Source organism: Bos javanicus, chromosome 18 (assembly GCF_032452875.1).
Source record: "Bos javanicus breed banteng chromosome 18, ARS-OSU_banteng_1.0, whole genome shotgun sequence".
NCBI lineage: Eukaryota > Metazoa > Chordata > Mammalia > Artiodactyla > Bovidae > Bos > Bos javanicus.
Genome location: NC_083885.1, coordinates 61,936,244 through 61,952,475, shown reverse-complemented (window position 1 = coordinate 61,952,475; position 16,232 = coordinate 61,936,244). Strand labels below are relative to the sequence as shown.

The following is a 16,232-nucleotide window of genomic DNA, read 5'->3' as shown; positions in this document are numbered from 1 at the left end:
ATGATGCCTGGCTGAGTCAGGCAGAGAGGGTAGCTGTATGGTAAATACCAGTTGTCATAAAGGACCCGCTAGATAATATAAGTGGGTACATGGCTGACATATGTGAAGAGTCCGTCCAATGATGGATTCTCACTGATTGGCAGTTATTCACTGCAATTATTTCCAGATAAATATGCTTACTTGTGTTGCTTACAGCTCCCTATCTCAGAATTCTGCTAAGACTTCAAGGCGCTATCTTTTATCCTTTGCTTTTTTGAGCTACCCTACACGCCAGTGCGTCTCTTCTCCTCAGTGGCAGGTGTCTCCACTGCAGCCAGGTCTCTGCCTATGTCAGCTGCGGTCCTTTATTAAGAAAGATAGGACTTCCTTGGTGGCCCAGTGGCTCAGCCTCCGCAGTCCCAGTCCAGGGGTTCCGGGCTTGATCCCTGGTCATGGAATTAGATCCCATATGCTGCAGCTAAGACCTAGCACAGCCAAATAAACAAATACAAAATAAATAGATATTTTTTAAAAAGAAAGATAAGTTCTGAGGATCTAATGACCAGCATGGTGACGATAGTTAATAACATTGAAATCGGCTCAGAGAATGGATCTTAAACATTCTCCCCCTGCCGCCTCCCGCACACACACACAAGGTAACTATGTGAGCTGACTTGTTTGTTAATTAGCTTCATGGTGGTGGTCACTGCACAATGCATACATGCATGCAGTCATCACATGTACACATTAATACAATCGTATTTGTCAAAAACAGAGAACCCCTCTGTCAGTTTTCACCTACTCCTCAGTAAGGTTTCATGATGGAAAGTGAATCTAAGGCAATCGTGTGTTTATTTAAAAAAAAAAAATGAAAGGAAGAATGGGAGTCACCATTGGAGCAGAAGACTGGCTGATAACAGAGCTGAGATGACTTTAGACTAAAAGCAGAGGAGAAAGGGACTGAAAAGAGACCACAAGACCTGGGGACACCCCCTACCCCCCTGACCACCTGGAAACCTGTTTCCTGCCTGTCAGTGCAGCTGTTGCCGCCAGAGCTAATCCCCCCTGGCAGGGGGCTCCGTCCACTGCCAGGCTCCCACGTCCCTGCTTTCTGGCGAAGCTTGGGGGCTCGTGTTTTGCACCCACTATTGAGTGGAAACAAGGGCCAGATCTCCTGAGTCACTCTCATGTCTAGATGTACATCTGTAGATTTAGATATATAACTGGATCACTTTTCTGTATGCTGAAACTAACACAACAGATCAACTATACTTCAATTAAAAAGAAAAAGACAAGCATATAATTCATGTCTCATGAGTGTTTCTCTTCCAGGGCTTTGTCTGGGCAATGAAGATGAGGAAAATAATGGTGAGTCATCTCCGACCTAGACTCTGTTCCCACACCCTGAGTTTCATGACCTTTTCCCTTTCATCCTCTGAATTCTAGGAGGGTTTTAGTGGTCACCAAGATGAAGAGTCTAACTCCAAATTCTATCCAGAGAAACTTCCCAAACCCCTCCTCCATACCTTGCCCAGCTCAGAGGTTGCACGTGGCAGCAACGTGACCCTCATGTGCCAATTCGATGTCTGGAATGCGACATTCATGCGGGGGAAGTCACAGGACTCTGGGTACAATAAAGGGCAGAACTCAACAGGAACATGGCTGAATTCCTCCTCACTCACCTGGAGCCTGGGCTTCCCTGGTGGCTCAGATGGTAAAGAATCCACCTGCCAATGCAGAAGATGCAGAGTCGAAACCTGGGTCAGGAACATCCCCTGGAGGAGGGCATGGCAACCCGCTCCAGTATTCTTGCCTGGAGAATCCCATGGGCGGAGGAGCCTGGTGGGCTGCAGTCCATGGGGTCACAAAGAGTTGGATGTGACTGAGCCACTAACCCACCTAAGGTGGTCGTGGGCTCCTTGACAGGTGGTCTGGGCATATTTTCTCTCTGTCCTTCACCTCGGACAATCCCCCCTCTTTATTTCTCAAACAGGTTAGTCTTGTCTGGCAAACACAGAACAGAGCTCCCTCCAGCCATAAAATCCTTGGGTGCAGTCAGAGAGAGCCGGCGCCTTTGTACAGGTGATGTCACTGACCCCGGGCACCTCACCGTAAGATGGACCCACGAAACCTGCTGCTGAGAAGCTGCCTTCCCCATCCCAGAGCATAACTGAAAATCTGCTCTGCAAATCGTGCTTTGCTATCCCCTGGAGGAGGAAGTGGCAACCCACTCCAGTATTCTTGCCTAGGAAATCCCACAGACAGAGGAGCCTGGCGGGCTACAGCCCACGGGGTTGCAAAGGGCCTGACACTACTCAAGTGACTTCGCACCGAGTGACTGAACACCACCACCACCTATGGAGCACAGAAAGCGGTCCACGCAGCAGATTAACCAGTGGTCCTCTGGGAGAAGGAGGGGGACAGAGACCTCACTGGTGCTGAGCTAAAAATTCCTGATTGACTGTTTAAGACAACATTTATGGGCATGGGGTTCAAAGCTTCAATTAGATTAGGCATTGAGCCCTAGCACAGTCTACACAAATGATTCCATTTTGAGGCTATGATTTAAAAAAAAATAATAGCCAAGCAATTAATTTTTGGCTGTGCTGGGTCTTTGCTGCTGCACACGGGCTTTCTCTAGTTGGGGTGAATGGGGGCTATCCTTTGCTGTGGTATGCGGGCTTCTCATTGCAGGGGCTTCTCTTGTAGCAGAGCATGGCTCTACCTGCGAGTGCTTCAGTGGTTGCAGCTCATGGGCTCAGCAGCTGTGACTCTCGGGGTTAGCTTCTCCACAGCCGTGGAATCTTCCTGGACCAGGGATCGAACCCGTGTCCCCTGCATTGGCAGGCGGATTCTTACCCACTGCGCCACCAGGGAGGTCTGCCATTCTTTATTTTTGTACCCTCACTCCAACAACTAAAATTTGGCACCCATTCGTGAGCAAAAGTGCCTCGTGGGAGCTGTGGGATCCACCACCAGACACCAAAGGGCCCAGGTGGAGCCTCACCCACCTGGGCGTTGGATAGCGGGCAGACAGGCCTCAGTACCAGCCATAGAACCAGCAGGAGACTGTGACCTGATTCCAGCCCCTCTTGGCCGTCATCTGGGAGAACTCGGACCTGGTGGTACCTACAGACGGGAGAACGTTTGCAGACATTTACAAACCAAGGCTGAAGTATGGAGAAGTGGGAAACTGGAACAGATAAATAACAGATCAAGAGACTAAACCAGCAATCAAAACCTCCCGACAAAGAAAAGCCCGGGACCAGATGGCTTCACTGGTGAATTCCACCAAACATTTAAGGCAGAAATAACACCCGTCATTCCCAGCCTCTTCCCAAAAAGCACAGAGGAAGGAACATTCCTGTGCTCATTTTACAAGGCCAGCATCCCCTTGACATCAGAACCAGGTAAGCACACTGAAAGAAGAGAAAACTATAGACCGATATCCCTAATGAATACAGATGTGAAAGTTCTCAACAAAATGTTGGCAAATCAATTTTAACAGTACATTAAAAGACTCACACACCAGGATCAAGTGAGATTTCTCCTTTGTACCCAATGATGGTTCACTATACAAGTCGATAAGTGTGATATACACATTAACGGAATGAAGGATAAAAATCATATGTTCATCTTATATGTAAAAAATTTTGATAAAATAGATCATTTCAATATAAAAACTCTCAATAAATTGGCTGTAGAAGGAACATACTTCAACACAATAAAGGCCAATATAATAAGCCCACAGCTAAGGTCATACTTAATGGTGAAAAGTTGAAAGCTTTTCCTCTGATATCAGGAATGAGACAAAGATTCCCACCACTTCAATTCAACGTAATACTGGAAGTCCTCTCTGGAACAATTGGGCAAGACAGAAAAAAAAAAAAAAAGGCATTCAAATCAAAAAGGAAGATGTAAAACTGCCTTCATTTGCAGATATGATCTTATCTACAGAAAATCAGCAAAAATAAATACTTTAGCTACCTAATGCAAAGAGCCAATTCATTATAAAAGACCCTGATGCTGGGACAGATTGAAGGCAAAAAGAGAAGGGGACGACAGAGGATGAGATGTTTAGATAGCATCGCCGACTCAATGGACATGAATTTGACCAAACCGAGATAGGGGAGCCTGGCGGGCTGCAGTCCATGGGGTCACCAGGAGTCGGACCTGACTTACCAACTGCACAACAGCGGTATATCAAACAAAAAAGCTTCTGCACAGCAAAATGAACAATCATCAACACAAACGGCAGTCTCCCCAATGGGAGAGAGTACTTGCAAAATGTTGGTGCTCTTTCCTGGGATATGATTGGAAGGTGGGGGATTAGTGGTGTCACTCATACATATTTTTGTTATTAAAATAATACCAAGCTCCAGCAGTATTAAAAAGACTAACCTAGTGCTCTGGCCTGGGTTTGGGGACCCAGTGGGCACCTGGAGAAAAGAAAAAAAAAACCATTCTCCTCTCTGCTTCCCAAAGAGGGCACAAAGTCCGTAAGTAGAACATGAGGTTTATGTCCCCAAGGTTCTCACACAAACACTGTGACTCCTTTTCTCCTTTCCTGTTTTCTAGGGAACCAAGAGGAAAGCAAACCCGCCCCTGCAAAGACAGGTAATATAATTAGAAGGGACTTGTTTCCCCCAATTATATCCACCTCTGAAAACACTGGTGAATAAAACAGAACAAGGTACATCGTCTGCTGTTTTACATGATGAAAAGCTACGGTGGGGTTTCGGGAAGAACGGGGGTGAGTCTGTATGACTGGTTTGGGGAATGGGACCAGGACCTGCGGAGCCTATACTTTGGGACAATGTATGATCAAAGACTTGCTAAAACTTCCAAGTTCTCAAAAAACAGTGAATATTATTTTTTTTTTCTGATACTGGTTTTCCGTGAAGAATTGACTAAGATTCTACCCTCAGAAATTCTCATAAAAACTAGGGCTTTCTGAAGGTTTAGACTGAAACGGGCTTATCCATCCAGGATTCATTTTTGCTGTGCTATGCAGCTTGGGGGATTTTAATTCCCCGACCTGGGCTTCCCAGGTGGCTCAGTGGTAAAGAATGCACCTGCCAATGTAGGAGACTCAGAGTCAATCTCTGGGTTGGGAAGATCCCCTGGAGGAGGAAATGGCAACCCACTCCAGTATTCTTTTCCTGGGAAATGCTGTGGACAGAGAAGCCTAGTGGGCTACAGTCCACGGGGTTGCAAAGAGTCAGATGCAATGTGGTGACTGAGCACAAACACACAATTCCCCGACCAGGGATCCAACCCAGGCCTCTGGCAGTGGAAGCTGGAAGTCCTAACCACAGGACAAATGGGGAATTTACCTAGATGCTTGATCGTTTTTTCTTTCAGCAACTCATAACCTTCCTGTAATCTGCTCCAAAGGATCAACATTGTTCAAGGTTGTCATTAGAGCCTGTGCAAGTATAATAGAAATAATTTTTAAAAAGATATCCTTGGAAATTCTCTGGTGGCCCAGTGATTGGGACCCCGCACTTCCATTGCAGGGGGCACAGGTTCCATCCCATATGGCGTGGCGTGGCCAAAAAAAAAAAAAAAAGATTTCCTGCATCCTGTCCTTGCAAACTACACATTTGTCTTTGAAACATTTTTATGCAGTATTAGCAGGCTAATGACTGCTACTCTGGCTCTGTGAACACAATGCGTGCCCCAGTGTCTTGGAGAAATCTGAAATCTGATAGAGTTGGAGAGCTTGGAAGTGTCAGAAACGGGAGATGGGAAGTCGAAGCGTTCGTGTTTTTAGCTCTTCTGTCATGTCTTTTCTTTTTTAGTTGGTATGTTATTCACATCCCATAAATTCACCCTTTTAAAGTATATGAGGCAGAGGCGTTTGGCACACTCACAGGGCTGTACCATCACCACTACGCTGATTCCCCAGATGAAGTTCCCTTAAGCGTCGGTCTTTGCTCCCTGCTCCCCCGACATGCCCTGCCAATCTGTTTTCTGGCTCTACGGTTTCGCCTCTTGTGGACATTTCATATAAAACGCAGTCCCACACTGTGAGGTCTGGAGACTGGCTTCTTTCACTTAGCTCGGTGTCATCAAGGTTCACCCGTGTGGTAACACGTATCAGTACTTCCAGTCTTTTCATGGCTGAATAATATTCCATCATGTGGACAGACCACATTTTGTTTATCCATTGAGTTGATGGACATTTGGGTGGTTTGCACCTTTTGGCTATTGTGAGTAATGCTGCCATGAATATAGGTGCACATGTATCTGAACCTCTGCTTTCAATCAGGTATTTGAAAGGAGAACGTATTAGTCACTCAGTCACGTCCGACTCTTCGCGACCTTATGGACTGTAGCTCGCCATGGGATTCTGTCCATGGGATTCCCCAGGCAAGAATACTGGAGTGGGTTGTCATTTCCTACTCCAGGGGATCTTCCCAACCCAGGGGTTGACTCTGGGTCTCCTGCATTGCAGGCAGATTCTTCACCATCTGAGCCACCAGGGAAGCCCCTAATCAGGTATCCAGGAGTAAAACCGCTGGGACACTCGGCAAGTTTGTGTTTACCTTTTTGAGCAACTGCCGAACTGTATTCCACTGTGACTGCCCCATTTCACATGCCCGTCAGTAACCTATGTGGGCGCCAATGTCTCCACATCCTTGCCAACACTTGTTGTTTTCCTTTCATTTTATTATAGCCAACATGGTGGGCGTGTATATCACTTCTTTCCTGTTTTTTGGCCACAACAAACGGCACTGTGACCTTAGCTCCCCAGTCAGGGGTCGACCTGGTGCCCTCTGCATTGGGAGCCCTGAGTCTCAACCACTGGACCGCCTGAGAAGTCCCTGTATATTGTTTCTTAAAATGCACTATCAGAGTTCACATTTACACCACCACAATGCTGAACAGAGTGAGACATCTTTAAGCACAGACGTGCTATCTCTGGAGAAGGAAATGGCAACCCACTCCAGTATTCCTGCCTGGGAAATCCCGTGGACAGAGGAGGCTGGTGAGCTACAGTCCACGGGAGTTGCAAGAGTCAGACACAACTTAGCAAACTAAAGAACGACGACGAGAGGCTGTCTCCAGCCTACATACACACGCCTCCGGGCTACTAGAAAGGAACCCTCTACTCTAATTCTGGGCAGAGCCTACGATGAAGTTCACCCCCTAACTTTGCCACAAGGCCAGGCTTCCTTTCTGGGACTTCATGCCCTGTATCACGCTGTATCCCACTGCTCAGTCAGATGCCTTAGATCAGTATCACAGACCTTCTGCAAGTTAATTTTGGCAATGTGTAAATAGCTGATGTGAAATCTGGCCAGGATATGTGGCCATCTCAGGGCAAACCCAGTTCAGTGGGCGGTGGGCAGTCTCGCAATCATCTACTTCTCATTTCTAGTGAACCGCACCATGAGATAAACTGCAGGGCCATCAGGAGGAGGGTGAGAGCATCGGCAAGGCTGACGTTCCTTTGTTGCCATCCAGGAACGGGTGTTTCTGCCCTACTTTTCCAAGTCCATGGGGATGCGTGGCTCCCACAAATGTCAGCTGTTGGAAAAGGGGTGTCCCCGGGCCCCTTAGATTCCCAAGGCATTTTCCGGGCAGTACCCCACCACCACCACCGCCAACAAAGACACCAAAGCGCTCACACTGGGAAGGGGGAGAAACCGCGATCGAGCACGCCTAAGAATGGCAAAGGAATCCGGGGGACCGCGGGCGGAGGAGCGCTGACAGCATCTGTTACAGAGGGAGGTGGGTTGGGGGTGGGGTGCTGTGAGAGAACGATCCTGATCACGGCAACCTCCTCAACCCACCGTTAGTCAGAGTCCACACTGAGCGCTTCCGAGTCAGGGTTTTTCATCATCACTGCTCTCTTCAAGGGAGCGCTCCTCACCTCCCTTTCCCACACCTCCTTCCCCTCCCCACCAGTTTCATGAAGCTATCACTGACAAAGAGGTAAGATACTTCAAGTGTACAATGGGATGATTTGATACAGGATAGGGGCTTCCCTGGTAGCTCAGTGGTAAAGAATCTGCCTGCAATGCAGGAGACTCGGGTTTGATCCCTGGGTAGGGAAGATCCCCTGGAGAAGGAAATGACAACCCACTCCAGTATTCCTGCTTGGGAAATCCCATGAACAGAGGAGCCTGGCGGGCTACAGCCCAAGGTGTCTGTTTTACTCTCTGTTTTTACGAGTTTATTTTTGTTTTTTAAAATATTTATTTATTTGGCTGCCCCAGATCTTAGTTGCAGCTTGTGGGATCTGGTTCCCTGACCGGGGATTGAACTCAGACCCCCAGCATCGGAAGTGCATGTGTATATATATACCACACCTTCATTATCTGTCCATCTATCGATGGACACTTAGGTTGCTTCCTTACCTTAAGAAAATGATTCTTGGACTTTGATTCATCTGTTGCCGGACTTGTCTTCACTTCCATAGCATCACAGTTAGTCTGGGTAAATGTGTTTCTCACCAGATTATGACTTCTCTGGAAAAGGGTTCAGAATGTCACTTCTCTTGAATGTCCCCACCTGGGGTCAGCACAGAGCTACCCCGACCTTGGGGCAGACTGGCCAGAAAGGTTAGACATAGCAGCAACCAAAGCCCATCCTGGCCACATGACTCTGGGGAACTCAGTTTAATTCCAGGTACTTGGTTTATGTTTAAATGAAATGGGGATGGCAAACTTACCTTGTGTGCTTATTGTCAAGATGAGAACGAACAGGGAACTCCCTGGTAGTCCAGTGTTAGGACTCCAGGCTTTCATGCTAAAGGCCTGGGTTCAGTCCCTGGTTGGGGAACCAAGCTCCTGCAAGCTTCATTGCAAAAAAAAAATTAATACAAAAAAATGTTTTAATGAGAAAACACTTATGAGTGCTAACGGCTCACAGTTAATAAGTATTATTCCTGGGGATGAAACGTTTAGTGGGTGTTTGCCATCTGCCGGGCACCGTGCTAGCCCTCTCTGTAGGCACTGACCCACTCCTTCTCTTGACCAACCAGTAAAGCAGCCACAATTGCTATCCTTGCTTTGAAAGGGAAAACAAAAGCTCAAGGAGATGACGCAAATTCCCTCAAGCAATTGGACATTCCAGCTGGGGAGTGGCAGCTCCAAGTCTTGAAGCCAGGCTGTCTGCTCCTTGTAACTCTTCTCTGAAGTGGCTCAGTGCGTTCCTGGAGCCAGCCTGACTCTTGGCCCCGTTCTTCTCCCTCCAGATACCAGGATCATCTTCGTGGCCACCTTCAGCTGCCTCTCCCTCTTTCTCCTCTTCCTCGCCATCTTCTTCATCTACAGGTGCACTCAGCAAGGTGAGTTCAGAGCATCATGGGTTCCACACTCTGAGGAAGGGGACTAAAGTGAAGGATTCTTTAGGGAGATACATTCTTCCTTTTTTTTTTTTTTAATAGATTCATCAGAGGAAGAATCCATCAAGAGGTAGATACACTTGACAGACCTCACGCCCTGCGTTAACTCCCACTCCACTGCACATCAGTGACCCTTAGGCCCAGCCCCACCTCTGTCAGCCCTATCCCCTCCCCCAGATCTCCAGATCCCAGACTTTAACACGTTTCTCTTTCTCAGAAGCTGCCATTCCAAAGTGCACAAGCAGAGGGATGCAGGTAAGTGATCAGGGATGAAACCACAAGGAACCTTGGGATGGAGACTACACTCTGACTCTTGCCATCTGAGAACTGAGTTTTGTCTCCTTGTACGCACATGCAGATGTATCCAGGCTGGAAAGGATATCTGAATCGGTGAGTTCTCCCCTATGAAATAACCCAAGAGCTCACGCACCACCAGAGGCTGGTCTGTCTGCCTCTTGGCTTAGCTCAAACACTGGTTATATTCATGTGGCCATTTGATATTGAGTTTAAAAACATCTGAAGAATCCATTAAAAGAGAGTAGATAGGAGGTTAACAGGGGCTGGGGGTGCGGGCGGGTAGGGGACCTGGGAAGATGACATTTAAGGGAACAAACTTGGAACTTGTAGATGAATAAGTCCTGGGAATCTAATGCACAGCTTGGGGATTATAGTCAGCAATACTGTATCATATACATCAAAGATACTAGGAGGCTAGATCATAATTGTTCTCATCACGAAAAAGAAATGATAATTATGTGACAGGATGAAGGTGTTACCAAGGTGGTACACTATATCAATGTATCACATCAACATGCTGCTGCTGCTGCTAAGTCGCTTCAGTCGTGTCCGACTCTGTGCGACCCCATAGACGGCAGCCCACCAGGCTCCCCCGTCCCTGGGATTCTCCAGGCAAGAGTACTGGAGTGGGTTGCCATTTCCTTCTCCAATGCATGAAAGTGAAAAGTGAAAGTGAAGTCGCTCCATCGTGTCCGACTCTGTGAGACCCCATGGACCGCAGCCTACCAGGCTCCTCCGTCCATGGGATTTTCCAGGCAAGAGTACTGGAGTGGGGTGCCATGGCCTTCTCCACATCAACATGAGTACACCTTAAAGTTACACAGGGTTATATATCAGTTACATCTCAAACAAATAAACCAACAAACAAAAAAACAGGTGCTTTGAATTCACAGTATCTGGATTCCAGCTCCCAATAGCTACTATTTATTACCAGTGTGGTCTGAGACAAATCACAATACCCCCATGAGAGGGGATACATGTGTATGTACAACTGACTCACTTTCCTGTGTACCTGAAACTAACACAACACTGTAAGTCACCTACACTCCAATAAGAATTCAACAAACAAGACACAAGCCCACAGAATTTGGACCCTTCCTTCCCTGGTGGCTCAGGTGGTAAAGAATCTGCCTCCAATGCAGGAGACCCGGGTTCAATCCCTGGGTCAAGAAGATGCCCCAGAGAAGGGAAAGGCAACCCACTCCTCTCCATAGACAGAGGGGCCTGGTGGGCTACAGCCCACGGGGTCACAGAGAGTCGGACATGACTGAGCGACTAACACTTCTTCGCTTTTTTCCTCCTATATCTAAGGGGAATCCAAATCCCCAGTTAAAAGGCTGTGAGAGTCTAATGATGTCATAAACGTAAAGGGTTTATTGGTGTTCCTGGCAAATTTTAAGTGTCAAGTGGGTGGCATGAAAGCATCATTTAACAAGTGTTAATCAACTTACACCCATCAATTTCTTCTGCTTAAAATACTGCTTGTTGGGTGCACACTCAGTCAGTCAGGCATGTGCAACTCTTTGTGACCCCATGGACTGTAGCCCACCAGGTTCCTCTCTCAGTGGGATTTCCCAGGCAAAGAATACTGGAGGGGGTTGTCATTTCCTCCTCCAGGGGATCTTCCCGACCCTGGGATCGAACTGGCATCTCCTGCGCCACCTGCATCGCAGGTGGATTCTTTACCCCTGAGCCACTGGGAAGCCCCCTAAAATAGTGCTTATTTGTAATTTAATATTAATGAGCATTATAACATCTAAAAGCAATAGCAAGTAACATTCACACCTTTTCCCACAGGTCACAGAGGTTCACTGGCTCATTGTTGAAGCCAAAACAAGTTAAATAAGAGCATTAGCAGGGAATTCCTTGGTTGTCCAGTGGTTAAGACTTGGTGCTTTCACTGTTGAGGGCCTAGGTTCAATACCTGGTCAGGCAAGTAAGAGTCTGCAAGCTACTGGCCAAAAAAAAAAAAAAAAAGCATTAGTAAAAGATTTAAACATTGTTGCATTTAAAGCAATATTTATGTACATTGCATTCATTTAGATACATATAAATATTAAGTTATGGAAAGGCATATTTTATCACAAAGTAAGTGCCAGTGATTAAATCTGGGCTATTTTAAGGGTTGGTTTGATTAGCACATTGTTGATAATTATAATATTATGATAATTCATGTTGTGATGAGATACCTCCATACAATAGAATACTATTCAGCAGTAAAAGAAAGAAGTTACAGATATAGGTGAGAAGTGACTGCACCTCAAAAACAGTTTGCTAGGTGAAAAAAGTCAGATACAAAAAACTGTATATAAAATTGTTCCATTTACATAAAATTTCCAGGAAAGGCAAATTAGTAGCTGCTTATGGCTGGGGTTGGGGTGGAGGGCAGGGAGGGCAAGGCTTAACTGCAAACAAGCCCAGGGAACTTTTGGGGGGCGATGAATATTCTCCCGCTGTACAGTGGTGATGGCTGCATCGTTCTACAAATTCACTAAAAGTCATAGAACTGTACACTTATCCCAGGGGAATTCTATGGTATATACATTATATCTCAGCAAAATTAGTTTTTAAAATACAATACTATGTTATCAGTAGGTATGCATGTAGGAGGGCAGTTCTTATTATGAAAACCATACGTTTGCACTGATTTTTAATAAGCACAAGTTACCACTGATTGATGGTATCCTGTTATGAGAGTTGAAAGCACGGCCATCCTAGAACGTGCTGTCCAACAGAACTTCCCGCGATGAGGGCAACAGTCTACAGCTGTGTTGTCCCATACATGTCACAGCCTCCCTCGGCATCTGAATGCATCTGGTGAGACTGAGGACCTCAGTTTGAATTTAGTTGGCATTTGTCTGAAGTCAAATGGCCATGTGTGGCTCATGGCTACCCTACTGCACAGCTCAGCTCTACAAGCCTGTCTCTCTTCTCCCCAAAGCCTGACGAGCCCGAGGGGGTGACCTACGCCCAGCTAAACACCGCCGCGCTGTCCGGGGCAGCTTCTGTCCCCGCCGAGGAGACCCCAAATTCTTGTGACTACACAATGGTGAAGGTGTAAGACTGAGAGAAGAGCTTTGCTCTGGGAGGGAGAGTATGGATTAACACGGCTGAGATGGATTAACACGGCCGGGATGGATTAACACGGCCGGGATGACTGGACTTGGGAAAATCCAGGTGACTCTGTGTCCTGGGCTCATTTATTCTAAGTAATAGAATTATGTTTCCCTTCTTGCTTCCCCTCCTCTCAAAAACTACAGGGTGAGTTTTCACAAGACTTGGAGTGCACCTTTACTATGAAAGTGTTAGTCGCTCAGTCATGTCCGACTCTTTGTGACCCCATGGACTGTAGCCCTCCAGGATCCTCTGTCCATGGGATTTCCCAGGCAAGAATACTGGGTTGCCATCTCCTTCTCCAAGGGATCTTCCGGACCCAGGGGATTGAACCCAGGTCTCCTGCGTTGCAGGCGGATTCTTTACCCTCTGAGCCACCAGGGAGGGTTTGAATGAAATCATAGGCTAAGAATACGTACTGTATCTATAGGCTGGTGGGACTGGGAATATTCACTTAGGGAGTTCAGGACGACATCATGCAAATAGAAAATGTTACTCAGAGAAGACTATGTGACCCCACAGACACAGGGATTTCACAAAAGGAGCAGAAAAAATACAGGCTGTGAAGGGAGACACTTGTGAATTAACAAACAGCATCCCTAGGTAGCACACACCTAGGAAAGCAGCTGAAAGTGTTTGGTTCCTGATTCTTTCAAGCCCACTAGTCTCAAGACCAGTTTCCTCTCTGATAAGAACGAAAGCGTTTTCTTACCTCCATCATATTTCTGTTTTTATTCTTATTATTAAAATCAAAGGCTGCAATAAAGTTAGACTTACAGAATATATGTGGATTCTGTCACTTGGCACCCATAACTTAGTTAACTCATGTGAACACAGCATTTTAAGGGTATTTTTCTGAATGTGGACTTTTTTGTGTAGGTGATAGAGGTACCGAATGACCGCTTCGTTATAAGCACGGGGATATGAGCTTTGCTTCCAAAGTTACGTCACTCAGTCAGGTTTGCAAGTCGTTTTAAAATATGTGAATGGATGAAAGTGTAAATATTTGGAATGCATATATAAATATTCTTCACTCAGTAGCATACACTGGATAACTTTTTCTCTTTTTTTTTTTTGGACGTCCCTGCAGCTTGCGGGATCTTAGCCCCACTACCAGGGATTGAACCCAGGCCCTCAGCAGGGAAAGCCTGGAGTCCTAACCACTGGACCGCCAGGGAATTCCCTAGATAACTTTTTTTTTCAAGTTTTTAATTATGAAGTATTTCTGTCATAAAGAAAAACACCCCAATATATAAGTGGAAATAAGCACACTGACCTTATTTTCAAACCATGAATACTTTGCTGTGTTTTTATTCTACCCCCCCAGTCTATTTCCCTCCCTCTTTTTCTAGGCAACATTACTCAGAGTAGTATATATTATACTGATGGATTTTTTTCATACTTTTACTCCTCAAGCATCTATCAACAGTCAATATATTATATTTTATTGTTATTACATTCTACAAACATAGGGAATCATCATTACAATTCTGTCACCTTTTTTTTTATTGCCATCAACGTTATGCTTTTGAAATTCATCCAGGTGATTTTTGAAGATTTATTTCCTTGTTTGCCGCACAGAATTCAGTTGTTAACCATACCATGGAATATTACTCAGCCCCCAAAAAGAATGAAGTGCTGGTACATGCCATGACCTGAAGGAAACTTGGAAACATTATGCTAAGACACAGAAAGCTGTGCATCATAGCATTTTATTTATAAGAAATATCCAGATCCTGAGAAAGTGGATTAATGGCTGCCATTAATGGTTGCCATTAACTGGGGAGAAGGAGAAACGGGGAGTAACTAGAAACGGGTATGGGTATCTTCTTGGGTTGATGACAGTGTGGTGGAATTCGTCAGTGGTGATGGTTGCTCAGCCTTGTGAATAAAGACCACTGAACTGCACACCTTAGAAGCATAGATTTTATGGTATGTGATTACATGTCAATAAAAGAAAATTGTAAAAAGCACTTGGTTATGTGCACAAGCCATGGTTTCTCTTTGTTCTTTCCTGGATTGCTAGATATTTGGGTTGTTTTCCTGCTTTGCTGTCAGCAAAATGCTACAGTTAAACATCTTTGGAACCTGCCTTCTTGCTCACATGTGTGCTCTCTCAAGGTTTATATTTAGGAGTAAAATCTGTCTTCTGTGACGTCAACTTTCATCCCACTGGAAAAGGCAAATTGATAACTAAGGTGGTTTCCCCCATTTATTCTTCCACCAAGGATGTATAAGCTTCCAATTCCTTGAGTCATTACCAATTCGCACACACACACACATACACATAACTTTGTTATTTTTGCTGATTAAAATATGTGAACTGGTAACCTGTACTTTGGCCACCTGATGCAAAGAACTGACTCATTGGAAAAGATCCTGAAGCTGGGAAAGATTGAGGCCAGGAGGAGAAGGGGACGACAGCAGATGAGATGGTTGGATGGCATCACCGCCTCAATGAACATGAGTTTGAGCAAGCTCTGGGAGATAGTGAAGGACAGGGAAGCCTGGCGTGCTGCAGTCCATGGGGTCACAAAGAGTCAAACATGACTGAGCAACTGAACAACAACAAACCTATTTTAAGCTGCTTATATAAAGATACCTCATTGTTGCTTTAATTTGCATTTTCCTGATTATGAATGAGGAATATTGACTGGGGTTTCTTTGCTGTGAATTGATGGTATCTAGCCATTATTCACTTTTCTATTGAATAGCTGGTATTAATATTTTCCTCACTGACTTAAAGGGCATAATTACACAGTTGGCACACCTGTCCTTGATAAGCTACAACATTGCAAATACTCTCCTTTAAATCTGACTCATATTTTCATTCTTCTTTGTATTTTTTAATATTAGTTACTCTGAGTAATTCATCTTTTTATTTATATTTTGAGAGACTTCTTTGTGTCTGGAAGCTTCATTCGAGAATATACTCTCTTATGGTGGTGGTGGTTTAGTCACTAAGTCGTGTCCGACTTTCACGACTGCATAGAATGTAGCCCACCAGGCTCCTCTGTCTGTGGGATTTCCCAGGCAAGAATACTGGAGTGGGTTGCCATTTCCTTTTCCAATACTCTCTTATATGTTCTTCTAAATTTAAATTTTCAAAAGTTTGTTTATCATATTTAATCCATCTGAAATTAACTTTTGTCAAGGGCTGGGATAAAGGCCTAATTTTTCCGTCTGGATAATCAACTGTCCTGGTACGTCTTGTTATTTCTTCATTTATTTTAGATTTTTGATGCACCGCACAGCATGTAGGATCTTAGCTCCCCCCCGCCCCCAGGAATCAAACGAGCTCAGCCAGCAGTGAAAGTGCAGAGTCTTAACCCCTGGACTGCGAGGGAAATCCCCCAGGATCATTTATTAAAAGTAGGGATGTGGCCCCCAGGACCCCTTATTGAAAGGCTTGTTCCTTTTCGTTCTAGCTGTGCTTTCAGTTTGATGAAATATGACCGTTTCTGTTTCATCTGCACCACCTTCC

The 16,232-nt window shown here is 45.5% G+C and overlaps 1 protein-coding gene and 1 long non-coding RNA gene across 7 annotated transcripts in view; one reads left to right on the top strand and one right to left on the bottom strand.

Moving 5' to 3' along the window:
• LOC133231042 (V-set and transmembrane domain-containing protein 1-like) overlaps positions 1–16,232 on the top strand; it is a 28,244-nt gene that overhangs the window by 5,354 nt on the left and 6,658 nt on the right. For 2 of the 6 annotated variants that reach the window (XM_061389215.1, XM_061389216.1), the window contains exons 2-7: positions 1,312–1,347; positions 4,558–4,596; positions 9,188–9,280; positions 9,380–9,407; positions 9,555–9,592; positions 9,696–9,727. In XM_061389215.1, coding sequence (XP_061245199.1) covers positions 1,312–1,347; positions 4,558–4,596; positions 9,188–9,280; positions 9,380–9,407; positions 9,555–9,592; positions 9,696–9,727 — 266 coding nt within the window. Of the gene's footprint in view, positions 1–1,311; positions 1,348–4,557; positions 4,597–9,187; positions 9,281–9,379; positions 9,408–9,554; positions 9,593–9,695; positions 9,728–10,099; positions 11,430–12,575; positions 14,722–16,232 lie in introns of those variants that run through there. The other 4 variants (XM_061389213.1, XM_061389214.1, XM_061389212.1 and 1 more) reach the window with 4 other exon arrangements.
• On the bottom strand, positions 8,811–11,501 carry LOC133231043 (uncharacterized). Its single transcript, XR_009731019.1, has 2 exons — positions 11,420–11,501; positions 8,811–9,323 (listed from the first exon to the last, which is right to left on the bottom strand). It is a non-coding gene; the product is annotated as an uncharacterized LOC133231043 (long non-coding RNA).